The sequence below is a fragment of the Stegodyphus dumicola genome, chromosome 5 (assembly GCF_044657685.1).
Source record: "Stegodyphus dumicola isolate Sdum_Otavi_A_Nest chromosome 5, ASM4465768v1".
Classification (NCBI taxonomy): domain Eukaryota; kingdom Metazoa; phylum Arthropoda; class Arachnida; order Araneae; family Eresidae; genus Stegodyphus; species Stegodyphus dumicola.
Window position 1 is genome coordinate 33749764 of NC_140772.1, and position 19641 is coordinate 33769404.

General features: G+C 27.4%; 1 protein-coding gene across 3 annotated transcripts in view; it reads right to left on the reverse strand.

Annotated features, from left to right (window-relative positions):
• Nucleotides 1-864: 864 nt before the first annotated feature.
• The window catches only part of Pld (Phospholipase D), an 86510-nt gene continuing 67733 nt past the window's right edge, over nt 865-19641 (reverse strand). For all 3 annotated transcript variants that reach the window (XM_085816552.1, XM_035352699.2, XM_085816553.1), the window contains 5 exons: nt 18790-18953; nt 17107-17174; nt 16801-17018; nt 12060-12183; nt 865-9223 (listed from right to left, as the gene is read on the reverse strand). In XM_085816552.1, coding sequence (XP_085672678.1) covers nt 8999-9223; nt 12060-12183; nt 16801-17018; nt 17107-17174; nt 18790-18953 — 799 coding nt within the window. In that variant the 3' untranslated portion in view covers nt 865-8998. The remainder of the gene's footprint in view (nt 9224-12059; nt 12184-16800; nt 17019-17106; nt 17175-18789; nt 18954-19641) is intronic.

Here is a 19641-nt window from a genome sequence, read left to right on the forward strand (position 1 = left end):
TATCTCTTCCGCCGTCGGCGCAAAAATCGCTTTTTTTGGCGGGATCATTGTATGAACTTCCCTGACTTTTCCAGATTTTGACAAAAATACTTAAATTCCCTGACTTTTCCCTGAATTTTTTGGTCAATTTTCGAATTCCCTGACTTTTCCCGGTTTTCCAGGTAGCGTGGCAACCCTGTATATACTATTTTTAATAGTATAGGCTACAGGATATAATGGTTCTTTGCTTGTACCACTACATTAATAGTTTTCATCTGCTTGCCCCAATGTTTAATTGTCAAAATTTACCCTTTAATCTTGATGACGTGAAAGTCTTAATGTAACAGTATGCTTGATTGTTAGTTGTCATTTTTCCAACCATATGGTTTTTGTAGGCAGTTTAGATATCTAGCCAAACTGTTATAAACCTGCACACTCTTTCAAAACTAAAGTCATACTTTTATTCCACTACTGAATAAAGAAATTTTTTCCCTTCATAAAAATTAAAAAATCTCAACCTTTTTTTTTTCCCCCCCATAAACTGAAAATGGTACTAATACACAAGCAAGGCCCAAGAAAGCTGGCCACTCCTGACAAGAATATGACAAAATGTACACCATCTTCCTGACATGATATGCACAGGTGTAAACTGGAAAGCAAAATAAAGCTGTAACACTGCTTTATTTTGTGATATCAAATTACCTGAATAGATGAACAGTCAGCAGACAATACAGCAAAGGGCTACAGCCTCCTCCAAAGAAAATATGGTATCCTCCATAAAAGTAATGTGGTGTAAAGCCAACTTTCTTAAGGAAAGGATAATTATATTTGTTGAAATTTTTAATTTAATGAAATTATTTTACGCATAAAGTAAATATACTTCAGTGGTATTTCATTTTTTTATTTCCAAAAGTATAACTTTCAATAAAAATATTGTTAGTAAATCAAACACTCCATCATTCACACCAGGTTATATAATACTGGATCAAATACATAAAAGAGATATACTTAAAATACACAAACAGTAATATAATATAATATGACTTCACCAGTCCTTATGATAATTGCATGGTAAATTATTTAAATCATTAATTAAAAAAAATTAAAAATGGCAAATATACAAGACAAAATATATATTTTTTTTCAAGTGATAAAATCCCCTTTTTGTTAAAATTCTGATATAGTTACAGACTATTTAGGAATTTCCATTTATTTATACAAAAGAAAATTCTTACTTTTGAATATAGTGAACTTTGCTTAATAAAAAGGAAGGGAGAAGGGGCATCATTCTTTATAACTTAATTAATTCCCAGGTTTCTTTTTTAAAATGATAATATTTTCCAAAGTTGTCTAGTTAACTAATTAACAAAATAAATTTATGCATCTAGGTAGCTGCCAGAAGGACAAAGTAAAGTTTAGAAAGCTAACACTATGCTTCTTCGTGATTGTTATACCTATTGTGCACCAAAACCAATAATTACTTATATTAAAAGTAAATTTGTAAGCAATTATTATCACATAAGCACAGGTGAAGCTATCTCAATAAAACAAAAGCAGAAAAAAAATGAAAAATATTTCATATCATTTTGCTCAATGATTCATATTCATATAACAATATCTGAACATTTAGAAGTTCTCTTTAACAAGATCAAAGTGACAAAATACATAGGAATTCATTCAAACATGCTTATATATGATCATTTATATTCCAAATACACAAAAATATATAACACATATAATTTCTTTTCCAAAAGTTAATCTCATTTTCAAACATTTGGCATTAGAAATTGGGTTCTAATTAAAGAACTATTAGCCTTAAATACAAGCAAAGATTTCTCCCTCACAGTTCTTCAACAACACAATTTAACACCAATAAATAATTCAATATTTCAGACTTTTAATAAAATTTTTCATCAGTAAGAAGCAATAAATTGTAAACATTTCTTATACAGAAACAGAATTTGTAATATATATCACAGATACAGTAATATTTTTTCTCTCTCTCTACACTTGTTATATATATATATATAAATGTAAATGATTATTATAACTGTCATAAAAATCTAAAAATTGCAATTCACATATGTAATCCAATTTCAGATAAATAGTAGACTAATAAAAGGCATATACTACATATATATAATCTAAATGAATCAAACACTAATTGTCCCCTATCATTACTCAGTTATGATTCATTGAACAAAGCAGATTTACAAATGATATTTTTTTATCAGAATGAAACGTAAAAAGAGATTAAGCTATATAAATACACTATATAACATTTTCTGTGTTAATTTTGAGACTTTTGGATAGATATATAAATTGCAGTTGACTTTTTAAATGCATTTAAAAATACATTCATTATAGTATGTTTGTATCATATAAGTAACTGAAATAGAACAACAATAATACAACACACTTGAATAATGATATTTTAAACTTTCACAAGAATGATTTTTTTTGGGGGGGAATGTGTGTATTTTCCCAAATAAGTATTACTGAGTTAATGCATTGAATTTTCATTAGATAATTTCTTTTATTTCTAATAACATAAACAAAATAATTTCTCTTATTTTGAAAGCAGATTTTTTTAAAAAGTTAGTAATTATGTACATTAAACAGAATTAGACTTTTCATTATTCATTTGCTTTTATACCTTCGCATGAAAACAAAATGAATTAGTTCAGTTTTGCTTAATGAGGATATACTTTGATAAAACTTATACTGTGTCAATTGTTTTCCTAATATTGTGTTTGACTTTGAAACATTAAGATAACCGCTTTGGGTTTTTGATATAGATAGTAAAATTCAAATTTTAAGAAAGTTTAATTACAGTACGATCTTGTTATATATAACAATCAATTTTAAACAAAAAATTTTATAAATATGGTATCCTTCAAAAAATTATTTGAGATGATTCATAACATCCTTCAGGAATTTGAAAGTTTCTTGTACAATAGTTAATAACAAATATAGCAAAAAATTGCAAAGCAGTGCGTAAAAAATACCTTAAATTTTGTACTCATAACAAGCCTTATCACATCACATATTTAGCTATTAGTTGGAAATCATACTGTAAGCTTACTGCATCCTAAAATTCTCTAAATGTCAGCTAATTTTAATGGTACACTTACAAAAAAAAAAAAAAAAAAAAAAAAAAAAAAAAAGGTGGGGGACATTTCTATATCTTCTGTCCTACTGGACCAATTAACAAAATACAAATTGCGTTTTTCATGTCTGAAAAGCGCGACTTAGGATATATATTACATTTATATAAAGCACTGTTCTAACAGATAGGGATTTTGACAAAAAAAAGGGGGGGGGGACTTTTCTTGAAATGGCATGCCAATTTTTTTCCATATATCGATTCTGCAACTCAAATTATGCCTAAATATTAAATTTTGTAAAATTTGGTGCAAAATTTACGAAGAACTTAAAAAATTATCCTGCCGTTTTTTTTTTTTTTTTTTTTTTCCAGTTAACGCCAAGAATAATCCACTTGGCAAACTTCTTAATTTATGGAAACCTATTTTCGTTTCCCTTTTTATTAAATTAATGTTCTAATAAAAAGAGTTTAATGGAAACAAATTTCCCCCAGTGGACAAAAAATAACATTTAAATACTGATACACAGTTGTATTTTATCAGTTTCTGAATGATACATAATACATCTTTTTCACCTCTAGAAGTATGGCTTGTACATTACTTTTACATATTATGGCTGAATACTTTCAATTTCATACATATAAACAAGGACAGAAGTATACAAAAACCAAAGAAAGAGGGGAAAAAAAGTAAGTACAACAACCCTCTGTGGAGTTTTAATCTTAAGTGAGGATACAGACTAGAGTACGAGTTAGACTAGAAATACATTAGCAATAAAGAAAACTGAAATAAACTATCAAATACAGAGCATAAAACAAACAGCAAAACCAAAACATTGGCAAGAATGTACATAAGAAACTTAAGAGTGTTTGTTAAGTGTATTTAATCATATATATACACAGGCTAATTTTAAGTGAAATATATGTTGTTAATAAGAACAGTAAACAGATATTTATAAAACTTTTCATTTAATACATCCACAAGCACTACAAATAAAAATTATTCTTCTATTAGCTGCCTGTGTTACATTTTGAAAATAATGGAATACATGTTAGTACAGTTTAGTATTTAAAATGACTATTCAACATAATCTAATAATATTGTAAAAAGTACACTGTTATAAAATAAGATCTTAATAAAGGTTATTCATCCAGACTGAACATATATATCTGTATATAAGTTTAGGTTTAAAGTTGAATATGTGTATTACGCACATATTTATTGCTAAATATTAGAAATATTTTTCAGAAAAAGATGAAATTATGTATACTTATGAAATGAAATAAGGAATAAATACCCCAATTATAAAAATGAGATTCTTACATACTTTTAGAGTAATATAAAATAATTTATGTTTTTAATGAAATTTATTAATTGCAAGAAATAATAAAACAAAAAAAATGTTTATACAACTATGCAATATTTCTTTATAAAAGTATTTTTTGTGCTTGTTTTCTTTTAAATCTCTAACATTAACAAATGATACAATTTCTCACTCACATATGTATATTATTATCAGCAATTCCAAACCAAGAATCTGCATTTTTTTTTTTACTCTTGCCACTTCTTTTTCAATAGCTATAATTGTGCCAAAATAGAAAAAATGTATATTAATTTTAAAATGTGAATTATGATGTAAAATTCATAACTCAGTTTCCCTTAAATATTATTCCTCATATTCCTTATAGTTTTCTCCTCAAATGCTTATCTCTCGATCCGCAGATTTGTAGTTTCAGAATAATGTGAATAACATTTAAAGAAAAAGTAAGCACCATATAATTTTTTCACCAAATCCTAAATATACAATTAAATGAAAAACATCATCATATATCACAAGGATCTTCAAATATATCATTATGGTATACAGGAATCTTTTGCATTTACAAAATATGAATGTTTATTATGAAATTAGAAGTCAGATCCAGGGTATGCCTCATTCGAAACTTTTAACTTTTGAATTCTGAACTTAAAAAAAGACACGGCATACTATACTTAAAGATGTTTTAGTTAAAAAAAGGTTTAACAAAATTACATTTTCTTTTTTTTTAATTCTAAACTTTAGAAAAATTAAATAATTAATGCACAATATAAAGGAAACTATACAAAAATATGACAATTTTACATTCCTGCCAATTTTTTCTACAACGACAAGAACAAATCCGTTTATTGCAGGAGAAAAACAAATATTTATAGCTAAACTTATGTAAATGCTCCAAATGTTTGAAAGTTTACAGAATAGTAAGAAAATTATACATAAATATAATTTATAAATAAAGAAATATATCTAAAAATGTACATGCTTATATTCATCTTATGTCATAGCTGGCTGTGATACTGAAATTATAAATCAGTTGTAAAAACATATTTTAACAGCACCTTAAAGGATTAATAAATATATTACTTTTTAAACATAATGCTTGAATAAAAATTGAAATTTAGCATTATTAAAAAATTGCTTAAATTTTGAAGATCATAATATGAGAAAAACTTACTGCAAATTATAATTAGGCCAAAAAATTATGTAAAATTTGTAGGTTAAAATTTTTTAGAAAGGCAAAGATTTTGTATGTCATCCAATATAGTTATGAAAAGATTCAATAAGCATTTTTCAATACAGCTGTGCTAAGAAATTTGTCATCAAACTGCAAAATAGAGTGAAATTTAAATTCTTCTCTCATTCAAATTTTAAAAATTTACAGAACCATAAAAATTTGCCCCTTATCATAAAAAAAATTAGCACCTAGCATACCTCAAATAATCTGACTTCTCCTTTACATACGTAAGATATGCCAAATTAGAATAATAACATGTTCAGAAAGTTAAATATAACGAATGTTTCACAGACATATGTGAAAAAAAAAATATTTAACATTTTTCTTCTTTTATAAAAGTTTCCTCTAATTGTTGCGATATTTTAAAAAAATAGTATTTGTATATCATTTCTTCACAATTTGTGAAACAAAAAAACATTCTTACAATGGAACATTTGTAAAAGTGTATGGATGATTGTATAAATAACGAATATGTAAAGTTAAGTGACAAGACTTCTTAGCATGGCAAAACAGGATTGTAAACATTTATCCCAAAAGTAGCTTTAATTAATTTAATTAAACATTTTAGTGTATTACCAAAACTTACTTCACAGTTTAAAATTTTTTATGAAGTTGAAGATTAAAATATCAAGATGCATACATATGTATATATAGTCAGTACTATTTGCCATGTGTGCGCTTTAAAATGCAATTATTATTTACATGTTATATAAACATATCTTATATAAAATCACTCTTGAGGAACAGGATTAAGTACATTATTTGATTAGTCCAAACTTGCAAATATCCAGAGACTTTTCCAGTATCGAATGATGATTTTGTTCTACATCACGTATTTAGATCCAAAATAAAACTCTAAATTATGGAATGTAATTAAGGCTATATACAGAGAACTGCATAATAAAGCAATGTTTAATTAGTGCAGAACATTTCATTTTTAGTGGAAGACAAATTTGGTGTAGGATTTAATCAAAAAACATGCCAAAAAAGATATACTTTTAAAAATAAACTATTGTTTAAGTTGCAAGTCAAATTTTTGTAAAAATAATTAAAAAGGAACCTTGAAAGGATATTTTTAATATTTTATTTATTTATCTTTTTAATTACAAAATTTTTAAGTGAAGCCTCTTAAATTTAGGGTTCTGAAACCAATATTGCCCCTCAAACAATTTGATTTTTTAATTTGAAACTTGGCTTGCTCAAAATTAACTACAATTCTCCAAACAGAATTTAAAAAATATTTTTAGCAAGCCTGGGTTTGAATTCACGTTTTTAAACATTCTGGCAATGTCATACACAGTTTCTATTTTCACATACAATGATAGGTGAAATTAATGCAGGCTGGAACAGTTTAAGTATTTATGATTTTTATTACTTTGAAATAAAAATAAAATAAATTTTTATTTATAAATTTTTATATATTAAAAGAGAAAGTAATTTTTAAAGAACTGTTTTTCCCCGAAAATGAGTATTTCACATTAAAACTATCTAGAATTACATAATAAATTTAGATTTCAAAGAAAAGCATAATTCACAGAAATTAATAATCTTCACCTTCTTGCAGTTAACAAGAATTTGAGCTGAAACTAATTCTCAGATATTCACACTGTTTTCTAACATATATGCTGAATAAACCTAGGTCTTAAACCTTCCGTTAAAATAAAATAAATAAAGGAAGGGAGATTAAATATATACTTCAAGGAATTCTTTCTTTACTGCCTGATCTCAAGTTAGAATGTTTTGAATTATGAAATAGTGCATTATTGTTCAAACATCTCCAGGCTTTTATATGAAAAACAATATGAAACACAATCATTAGATTTATCATACCTATTACCTGTTAGAAATAATATTTAGTCTAATTAGCAATGCTCTTTAATAAATTCATTGCAAAAATTTAAACATTATTTTACATATTTTCAAACAGCATACAAACAGTGGCCCACATCAAAAAATTATTTTACATTGAGGAACACTTTTATTTGCTATATGGCCATATAACTAATTACTGTTTATTTAAAAACAGTAATAAAATTTTAATAACAAAGATTTAAAAAAAATTGCAGGGAGTAAGTACCACATCAATCATTGCTACTCCTAACCATTAAAAAGTTATTAGCCATTCCAATGAAAAAAAGCTTTATGAAGAATATTATGAACCTTTAAATTCTGTATATAAAATTATATATTATGTTATACAAACCCTACATATAATAAAAATAATTTAGAGGAAATTGTTTGATTTTTCAAAAACTCTATTAAGTATTTGCAACTTGGCAAAGAGAATTTAAGAGCTACATTCCTAACCATTGCTATTCCTTTTGATACGGATAAATAAAATTAATTAACTTTTAATCTTACATTTAACTGCTTGTAAAAATTTTTAAATGCATCTAAATCAAATAAAATGTTTATTAAAATATTTTAATCAAAATGCATTACATATTTTATTCTTGCTACTCTTTCCTTATAGAACAGGGAACACAAATAGTATGGGCAATGTGGTTTGATGAAAGATAACCTTTATGTATGATTGAGCACCATGCAGTTGGAATTACAATGGAAGAAGTCTCTGAGATGCAAAACTACAGTTGAACAAACTAGTTACGTATTTAAAAATTACATACTAAAATTATACATAGTTACAAAATTTATGTTACATTCTTTTTTTTGTACAAAGCTCTGAACTTTTTTGCATTTGATATTTGAACAAAATTTGACAGTTTCTGATACAAATCTAAATCTAGGATTTACTAAAACATTCCTTTCTGGGCATAAAAATGAAGCTATATGATAGTTACTCGCATATTTCTTGCCTTTTTCCTACTAGTTTTACCACCCGAAAAACAGAAGGAGAAAAGTATGTCGTGTATACTATTTCTAAACAGATGGCTTAAATGATAAACACAGTACATTAGACAACACACATAAAAATACACCATTTTTATTATTATATTATATATTTCAAAAGATTTATCAATTTGAAGAATATTCTTTTACTCACATGAAATAGCTTCCTGTATGTGCATACATTTTTCATTGTTACCATAAATCAGAAATTTCAAAATCATATGTTGAAAGAATTAGGAGGGAATACGTGAAAAGGAGAAATATGCGAGTAAATATGGTATATATTTTATCATGATAAAGCAGATTAATGAACTGAAATTCAACAAAAATAAAAAAAAATGCACATAATTCAAAAATACAGCTTCACATTTACAGATAACCTCCAGAAGAAGAAAAATAGTAAGTGAAAAATGCTTTTAATAACAAAAATAAAACATGAAATAAAGACTATTAAGACGCAAATATACCCAACATTATACTTATACCCATAAAAAAAAAAACACAACATGAAAATTATGTCCATAAAGAAACAGGCATAAGAGATTCCTTAGTGCCAGGTGGAGGTGTTAAGTTTTCATTACACAAAAAGAAAAATGGCAGCAAGACTAAATGCCCTTGAACATTGCTGAGCAGTTTAGATGCAGATTCTGGATCTGTTACAGACATACCTGGTTTTAACAAATACTCTTTCAGCTCAGAAAAACAGCGCACCTCATCAGTTGGAATGCAACGAAAAACCTATACAGAATAAAATAATTCCAGTGATTTCTTCAATACAAATTAAAAATATTTCACTACAAAAATGCTTATTAAAAAAAGTTTCTCACTATAATTAAAATTTTAATTTCTCTGCATTTCTACAGCCAAATGAAACAAGTGCTCTGACCAAACATAATGAACTGCAGTCAATTTCCACTATAATGAACTTCAAAGTACTGAAAGTTTGGTTTGCCCAGTGGTTCATTATATCTAATCTGATATGGTACACATATATGAAAAAATAGATCATTTCACTAAATAGCATAACTAAATAATAACTAAATAGCTTATTGATAAATCACTAAATAGTTTATTGATAAATCCAATAGAAAGAGTGATTAATATTGTCACATTTCCAAAAAGAAATTAATTGTAGCTTTATTTAATAAATAAAGAAGAATTCTTTGTTGAAATTACTAAACTTCTTTTTCATTGTATTTTAGTTTTACCAAATATTAATAATTTCACATGAAAAACTACTTTGTATACAAGTCAAATGATCCATCCCTCCAGATGACAAAATTCTATTTAAAATATGCATTTATAATAATGAATTAGCATCAGCCTTGAAGCAGAACATTTCTCTGACAGCTCATTCAAAGACCTCAAAGGAATCAAAGAACTGATTAAAGCTCTTAGCCTCAACATAATCTCCTAAGGCAGTGATCTCAAACTGAATTTCGATGCAGGCTGAATGTTTTCGATGCAGGCCTAAAAACAGCTGACAAGCCAGAATTTTTTGTTTTACTTTGTTTTTAATAAAATCAAAATTTGTTATTCACAAAATAAAAGATACTTTAATTAAATTTTCAATTTTGCTTATTAAATGTTTATCGAAATATACATACATAAACAAAAATTAATAATATCACAAAGAGAAATAAATTGCTGTTTATTTTTATTTCCTATCTAAAATCTAAAGTGTGTACCTGGAAGACACTTCTATTGAGTATACTTTACTATTAAAATATGGTGATAGCTAAATAATAAATGTTTAGACTGGTATTTGTTTAAAATAATTCTAACATGTTTAATTAACCATTGAATAACTTACTTTAATTTTACCTAAACCAAATTATGGAAACTTTCTAACTTTTCAGAGAAAACTTGTAGGACAAAACTTGAGAATAAATAATGACATACCAGTCTCCTTCTCTTATTTTTCTTCATATAAATAAAAATACACATGTTTGTATGTAAATAATTATAAACTTCTTTTATTTCTTACTACAGCTTGATAGTTGATGCTGCTTGAATTCTTAAAGTTTATAGTCTCACTGAAAAATTACTAGAAATTATCTTCATCATAGATTACAGATGCTGATCGGTCAACCATTTTTTCCACCATAATTTTTAACTATGAAAAACATTTGTTCACATATAAATATATTCTCAAGCACTATTTTCAGTGCAAAAATTCAAATTCATAATAGAGCTTTTTTATTTTTTAACTATTAATAAAATCTGTATCTTGAAATCTTTCAATAAGATTTAGATCACACAATAAATTAATCTATTTTATTGATTTTCTGGCATATTATTCATGTTTTTTTCTAATGATGTAAGCTCCAACTAAAAAACCTAAAATCTCTGCAAGACTGTATTTGCAGGCTGCATAAGTCAGTTTAAGACTACTGTTCTAAGGTATGCTGCTACATCTGCCTTGTATAGCCTTTGATTTAGAACACAAAGAAAGGTAAAGGTGAAGAAATAAAACAGTAACCTAAGGGTGTTTTGCGAGAAATTCTGAAAAAAAGTTTGAAAAATACGAAGCCATTTCAAGATGTCCTTGAAGTTTGTTACATTCAATTTTTATATATTTGGAAGTTCATAGCCCTATAAAATCACCTTAAATCTATTGGAAATTGGACAGGACCCCCAAAATTTTTATACTCAGGGAGTTTGACTGTAGTTAGCAAATTAAGTATGAATAACTGAATAACTTTCTGTATTTATTACAAAATATGATGAAGTAGCTAAGAATGTTATATAAATTTCATTTATTTTACTTATCCTTGTGAAGAAAATGAAAGGATTATATATCTAAGAAAATCTAAGCCATTTAAAAAGAATTCCGAGTAAAACTTCATTTTGCAAAAGAAATTTACAACAATAAAATATTCATAATAAATATTACTTCTACAAAGCTCCAAAATAAAACAGAAAAAATAAAAATTATTCAGGGTTGATTACAAGTGTTTAATTAACATAATCAATTATTAAAACATAATTACAGAGTATAGTGACTTATCATTAGCAGGTGATGCAGAAAGGCATGTGTTCATATTGCTGTTTCAAATATTAACTAAGTACTTTGTGCACGAGAAACAAAGATTACAGCAACTCTGTGCTTTTATTTATTTATTTATTTTTGTACAAGCACTATTGTTTATAGGTTTTTGTTTTAAATAAGAAATGACTAATTTACTTGAGGGGGGGGCTCCCTGACTAAAAAAGAATTTCACATTTTCTCTGGCTTTTTGAAAGAAAGTTTATATTTTCAAAAACTTTCCCTGCCTATATTTTTAATTCTCTGACCTGCTATAAACTTCTCAATATGTTTAAGGTGAATGAGAATCCTAGAAAAGCTCAGCAAAAGGCACTGATTATTAATAAAATAAAATAATAAAAAAACTATAATAAATTCAGAAAGAAAAACAAGACTTAAGTGTAAAAATAATAATAATAATATTAAAAAAAATAAAAAGAGTAAAAATGAAAATATTCAAAACTATTTCAATCAAGTAACTCATTTAGCTAACATGTTTTATTATTGAGGGGGGAACATATACTTTAATATGATAAAAACGCTTACTTTTTCATATATGGATGTATTTAATGCAGCAGTTTTAACCCACACTTCCTTGTAAAAAGACTCAATAACAGGATCTCGAATATCAATGGACTGATTGGCTTTATCTAACAATCCTAAGTGTTCTCTGTGCCAAAATAAAATCATCATAAACATCAGATATTCATAATTTGGTAATAAATACTAAATTATTTTTCATGAGCTATGCCATTACTTTTCATACTTGCAAGAAAATGTCAATGCTCAACAAAATGAAAATGCTTTCCAATCTGAATTTAGCAGAATACATACTGTCTATACAAGTGAATGAAAATAATATCATACAGTTATGTCATTTACTTTATATTTCAATACACTTCTGAAAAAGAATGAACTAAATGCTACTGAAAAAAGTGCATATTTAAATCTTAAGTGCTAAGTAAAAAATAATAAATAAATTAATTAAAATTTCATTTAAATGCTTCAAAATAAAATTTTCAAAAAACATCAAAAATGGAATTTATACCATGACTTCCCAGCAAAAATAATTTGTAAAGAACATTATCTGATAAAAATGCAAGATAAACAAAGCAACCTATAATTAATTTTTTCATTGTTTACTGATAAAATTTGACTCCTTACAAAAGTCTGACAAGAAAATTCTTCTTTAGATATGTAACCGATTCACGCAAAACTGAAATAAAGTAAATATAGTGAACATTCTCTAAAACAACCATCCATGTTACAGACGATTTTGGTCTGTAGTGGAAGTGGTCAGTTTCAAAAGAGAGATGTTATAAACACAACTCAGAGTTCATACACATTTCTGCACATGGAAATTAAGTACTTTTAAGGCCCATTAATGAAAAAATATTAAGGACCTATGGGTAAATCGGAGCTAAATAAATTGAATTAAAAATATTATCTATGCCTGAATTTCACTTTTCTAATACCATCATAAAAATAAAATAGATCTCTAAGTAGTATGCATTATTACTAAACATGAATAAATTAACATAATTATTAATAAGTTTGAGAATAAAATAAACTTCATGGAATTTATCATGTAGCATTAAATATTTTACACTTATAATAGCTGGACATATTTGAAAGAAGATAAATGACATTTATGTTTTACTAACAGTTAGCTTTATGTTGAATTTTTTATGTCTCATTTTGTCACATACTTGGTCAGTCTAGAGGTTTAGCAAATAGCAGGTATATTTTATGTCAAACGGCATAGGTTAAAATGAGAAGTAAGATCATAATCAGAATGATTCATAACAAAAGACTGAATGTTGTCACTGCTGCTGCTTGTCTGGAGAGAAACCTGTTGATTAGAAACTGAAAGGCCTGATGTAGGCACGGTTGGTAAGTGTTGAAAGTTAGTCAGGCTCTGTTTGATGCAGTTAGTGTCGTAGCTTCATGTAGAGTTCCAGGGGTTGCAACCCAGTTAATATACTTTAAAGTTCCAATAAGTCATTAAAGCACTAGAGATGATAAGTTCTTTTCCATTCTTTTAAGTCTCACTTAGATGCAAAGAATAAGTTTTACTTGAATTTTTACATTTTTGTGTTTTATCTTGTGACCACAGTGAATATTAATGAAAGGCAATAACCCGCTTTATTATGTAGAGATAATTTTTAAGCAGTTAGTTATCAATAATTAAATTAGGTAGTTAGATAACCTTAGTCATAATATATTTACATGGCCACTATTAAATTTTATTTTTTAACAATATTTGTCAAAAAAGCCCTATTAAAATCTAAATTAATAAAATTTCACAGTTTAAAATACATGTAATTTATGACATTAATTCTTAAACGATATTAGGATAATTATACATTAAAAGCTACAAAACATTTATGTTTTGTAACAACAACACTCAATAAAATATTTATCCATCATTTTAATTTGAAGCCTTCCCAAACATTTTGGCTAGTTTATATCGATTTATTTTTCTATAAGCAACTTGTCTAACAATTAGAGATTTGTCTCAATATGCAAAAGCCAATGCTCTAGCTAGTTTCTGCATGGTTTATCTCCTAACTTGTCAATCTCTCCACAATGTACCTATGAGGGTTTACTTGATCTGGGAAAAAGTTAAATAGTCCAAAACCCCTGAGAGATGTGAAGCAAATTATCGCTATGGCTGAAAGTAACTACAATATCAGACAAAGGTTTAAATAAGCCTCTTATTTAAAAAACAAAATCAGTTACAGCTCACAGTGATGTAATTATACAAGAACAGTCAAACTCAAAAATGTGGTTTAGTGGTCAAACATTATACAATTTGATTTTAATTTCATCTGGCTCAGTAACTCTATCATATGAGGAAACAGAAATGGGGAATTTTAGGAAGGTTGAAATCATAAACATAATAATAACTGAACATATTTTTGAAGAATAATTTTCTTTATGTATTCAGTTTCTTTCTTCAACATGTTCCATTTTAGAATTTTTGGATTTAATTAAGGATTTCTGTTATTCTAAAAAACACTAATATCATTTAGAATGTATATAAAAAGTGGCTAATTTTATTTCTTTAATAATAATTAATAATATGAACATTCAGAAGAAATATGAAATATATATGGTAAAGAGCGGTTACAGAGCTGGTGTGGCAGAATTTTTAGAATTTAGTGACACACCGAACAACAAAATCTAGAAATGGCAAAACTTTTAGAATTTAGAGCAGGCATTGGAAGCAGAATTTAGAAAGGCACTAGGCAGCAGAATTTAGTATCCGCAGAGATTGCATCAGGTTAGGAAATGCCTAGTGCCAGCTCTGTGTACGATGTATTTAGGCATATTAGATGAATCTTTTAAATTGCAAGTTTTCAATTTCCTTATTAATAAAAAAATCCCTTTCTATAATGCCTGCCCATGTGATAAGATTCAGTGAAAAGTAGAGTCTAGTGAAGTAGAGAAGTCTAGTGAAAAGTAGAGAAAATAAAAGGAAGATAAACACATTAAGAAAATGATTCTAGTATCAGAAGTAAGCCATTCAAATATTATGTTTTCATTGTTCTTCAAGACGTTCTCCAAAATTTCTATAAAATACATCGATTACGTGTTGATACCATGGAGGAATTTTCCTTTTGTCACATATTTCTTGGATCTTCTAGAATCGTGTGTCTATAAATCTTGCCTTCAAATCTTTCTAAACTTTCCAAACTGCAATGTCTAAAACCCTAAAGAAAAATTATCCCTACCAATTCTGTAACAGGAAAAAGCCAAAAATATTTTTTTGGGGGGGGGGGAGGAGGGAAAAGGGTAAAATTAATTTTATAGAAAAAACTGAGTATATTCTGAGAATTTAGAATATTCTCAGACAATTACATGGGAAAAACTTTCACTATGAAAAAGTTAAAAAGAAGACATTTTTAATTAATTACAAAGCTAATTTTGCTTCTGCGAAGAGCTGTTTCGTAAATTGTGCTTTATAGCATTATACTTTGTTTACTTTTCAAATTCAAACTACTGTATACTAAGTTGCCAAAATGAAACTTTATAATATGACAGCAAAAAATAAAAAATGTTTTATTAGTCAAAAGAGGCTTTGTCCCTGAAAGACTATTGTTTCTGTTTTGCGATTTTGTGTTGACTCACTATAAATGTCCGTTTCACTTTTCAAATTGTTGCCACCAAATGTTAGAGTCCTGCATTATATTTGAAGAAATTAAATAATGAAAAATCTGCATAAATGTATGTATATTTCTCACATTGTGATAAAACATGTTACATAGAGCCATTGAATTTTGAATCGTAATCCTCCTACGAATATGGGCATGTGGAAGACCAAATTTGAAATTTGTTTTATTATTGATTTCATATTTTGTAAAACTTTAAAGAATTTTTTATTAACAAACTCAAGGATTTCAAAGCGAGCAATGGCAACATTCTACGGGGAGGGGGGGGGGGAATTTATCTCCAGCACGAGGAACCATGTATCGAAAATTCTAAAGATATGCTCATTTTAAAATTAATTTGGAACATTGCTATTGAACTGAATTTTATGGTTTAAGTCCAAAGAACATGATATTTAATAAATAAGAATAACACACAAAACGTTACAAAAACACAAATTTGGAAGTAATTTAAAATCTGAAACCTTTGAGATTTTTTTCCTTAATGTTATTTTTTAAATATAATTTCAATATATCACCAATACTAATTCAGAAGTCAAACAACAAAAATCAGCGTTATATTTTCAAATTTGAAAATATAATTTGAAAATATAATGATTTTCAAATTTGAAAGTATAAGGATGATTTTTGTTGTTTGACTTCTGAATTAGTATTTGTTCGACGTGTTATTGTGTCTTAATTATATCACTATTATTTTAATGATATTTATCAATGTTACGATGTTTTAAAAAAAATCGTCAGAAAATTCTCAATCTCGGAATTAAAAATTTCTATAGAAACTGATCTTAAAATCGCCAAAATGTTGATAAGTCGCCAAATTTAGAACCGTTTAATAAAAGAATTCACATCCCCAAAAGTGAATTGTTGTTTAAGAGCTTTTTATTAGAAAAAATGAATTTTGAAATGCTGCAAAATTCCTCTAAAATGCTAATTCACACTCAAAATGGCAGTTGTAAAAACAGACAGAAATTTCAGATGATTAAAATTAAGGACCTTCTGCTGATTTTGGCCAAAATTAAGGACTTTTAAGGATCGTACGAACCTTGAAACTACAAACGAGCTTTCATGCTTGATTATTAATTAAAAATTTATTGAAAATATTTAATTTATATTACCTAAAAATTGTTCTTCTTAAACTGCAAGCAAATTTACCAGCTTCATATGATTTTCCATTCATTACAGTTTTCTCAAAATCAACATCTTCAACAACCATGCAAATTTCACTATCTCTATTTCCTAACAAGCTCCTATCATTGATATTTGCAGACCCAACGATAACCACTCTATCATCAGCTATCAGCAACTTACTGTGAACATAGACAAGTTCAGTAACCTGAAAAATTATTCATAAATAAGTAAATAAATATTAAGCACAATAATTGATTAAATGAATAAAATTTCTCATTTCAATATAAACTTACAATTTTTTCACTCAATACACCATGGGTCCTTAAACCATAAAAAGTTATATATGCATTGGGATCTCCCACTGCAACAGAAAAGAAACTTTATAATTTTTAACATTGTTCATTCAAATATACTGAACTTTTTTTATTTGCACAGATTTTTATTTTAAAGAAACATAAACAGCCGGAAACATGTAATACTTGTCAAAATTTTATTTTTTATTCAGCAAATGCATATTTTTTACGTGAAACAATCCTATTTAAAATTGCTGGAAAGATAAAATATAACAAACATAATCTGTAACAAATGATGGAAAAAATGAGAATTTAATTGGTATATTTTTTATGTGTGTTACATACAGTGCATCTATAAAGTTGTAAGGATAACCTTTTAACAAATTCCACAAATTTGCAAAATAATAATCAACAGTATTTATTACTACAACTTCTCAGCTTGTTTTTGATAAAATATTATCTGCTTACAGACACAGTTTTCTATGCTGTTATTATATGTTTTGATCCAGTAGGCATCTGCTGTCATGGATTCCATAGCTAAGAAAAGACTAGGAATAAAATTTTTCTATGAAGGGATAAATAGCATGATATAAAGCACACAAGGGTCAAGTATCAACAGCATCCAAAGCTTTGCACTGCTATGAATGATTTCACGGTGGAATGAAGATGTCGATGATGAATGCAGGATTGGTCTGCTTTTGCAAGCTCAAAGAGTTGAAAATATTGTCCCTTTGAATGACAGCTAATACACTTAACATAAATAAAAACACAACTGGCAAGGTGAATGTTGAAAATCTTTTTAAAAAAAAGTCCTTATCTTGTTCTTTATGAAATGATTGCAAAATAGGAAGACTGAATATATGATTGTCATAATTTCACAAAAATGGCAGGCATAAATTCTGATTATTTAAAACAAATTATAACTACAGAAAAATTAGCTGAAACAGCTGTTAGTGTTTTGCTTATGATCCTGGAATAAAATGGCAATAATGTATTTGGATTAGAGAAGGTTCACCTCACCTGCAGAAACTAAGGTTCAAGAAATCTCAAATAAAAATGATAATGAATTTATTTATTGGAAAGGAATTGTGAACAAATTCAGAGAATTGTATGAAGAAATTAAGCAGCTGATCATGCCAAGCCCTGGACAAATACAAAGTCTGTAAATTGAAAGTTAAATAAGAACAATATTTTTAGTTTTTGATTTTGTATGAACTAACCTCCTCAACTTTGCAGTCCTAAAATGGGAATAAAAATGGGGGTTTCACTGCATTTTAGGATCATCTACAATGAACTCTCACAAGGTGATTGATTACCACTGAAAATGATCAGTTTTTCTGTGAACATAAATAAGTGCTGGTCTAGTTATCTAAGATGACTAGCTTCATAAAAGATCAAAATATTTTTGAGCCACAGATGGTTATATTAAAGAGAATTTTCTGCATATGAAATCGTCAAAATCATTTACAGAACAAATTTTTCGCTGCGATATTTTATAAAAAAAATTTTTTTTTAAATGTGCTAATACATTAAAATAATAAAAATACATTATACGAAATAAAAACAGTATTTTTTCAGAATAAAACGATTCATTATAATTTTAAATAACGAAAATTTACATTGTTCTTACACAACACAGCATAATTTTTAAATAATTAAGTAAGAGGCTGAAATTAAACAAACCTTCTTTTATTAGCCTTTGATACAGTGAATCAGGTCCTCTACATATAGAAGCATAATTCCAATGGGTTATAGCCTGAATAGCTGTGCCTGTACCTGTTCCAATCTCACCTTCAAAAGCAGGCAATAAAGGCATCACAACATACACACGGAAGGTCTCTCTTTCTCTAGTAAAAAATTGGTTTACAGTAATTTAATCAGAGAAATAATTAAATAAAAGATGTATCATGATAAATCCACAAATAATCACTGTGCATTGATCACAGTTATAAAAGGAAGGACACATGGGGGAAAAAAAAAATAGAAGTTGGTGCATATTCACAGCCCTTTACCAGGAAAGAAATAATGCTGGAAAAATATCTAAACAGAAATTTTCAATGCCAAAATCCTTGATCACTTCTTAGACATTTTTCCAGCAGAAAAAAATGCTTCTTCTAAAATAGCACAATACCACTGCTATCGATATTTTAGAAATTAGAAAGCTCCTCCGTGAGTTAGACAGTGTTTTCTGATATTCTACCCACCAATATTTAGTTGCTATGTAATAAAAGGGGAAAAGAAAGAAGAAAGAAGAAAGAGAGAAATTTTGCAATAAGAAATATAATAAACAAATTCATATAACTTGTAGAGACATTAGAATTTTTTGAAGCAGGAGTCATGAAAAACGAGCAATGTCTTCACTGGGACTTGAACCTTGGACCTCTCTATACTCGCCGAGTGTGCTGGCCATTCCATCACAAAGGAATGCTAAGAAGGTGGGAGAAATACCTTATAACTCCCCCCCCCTTTAAAGAGCGACTGGGGATTACAAGACCCAAACGCCAAATCATGGTGGCTAAGAATCACCATTCACCA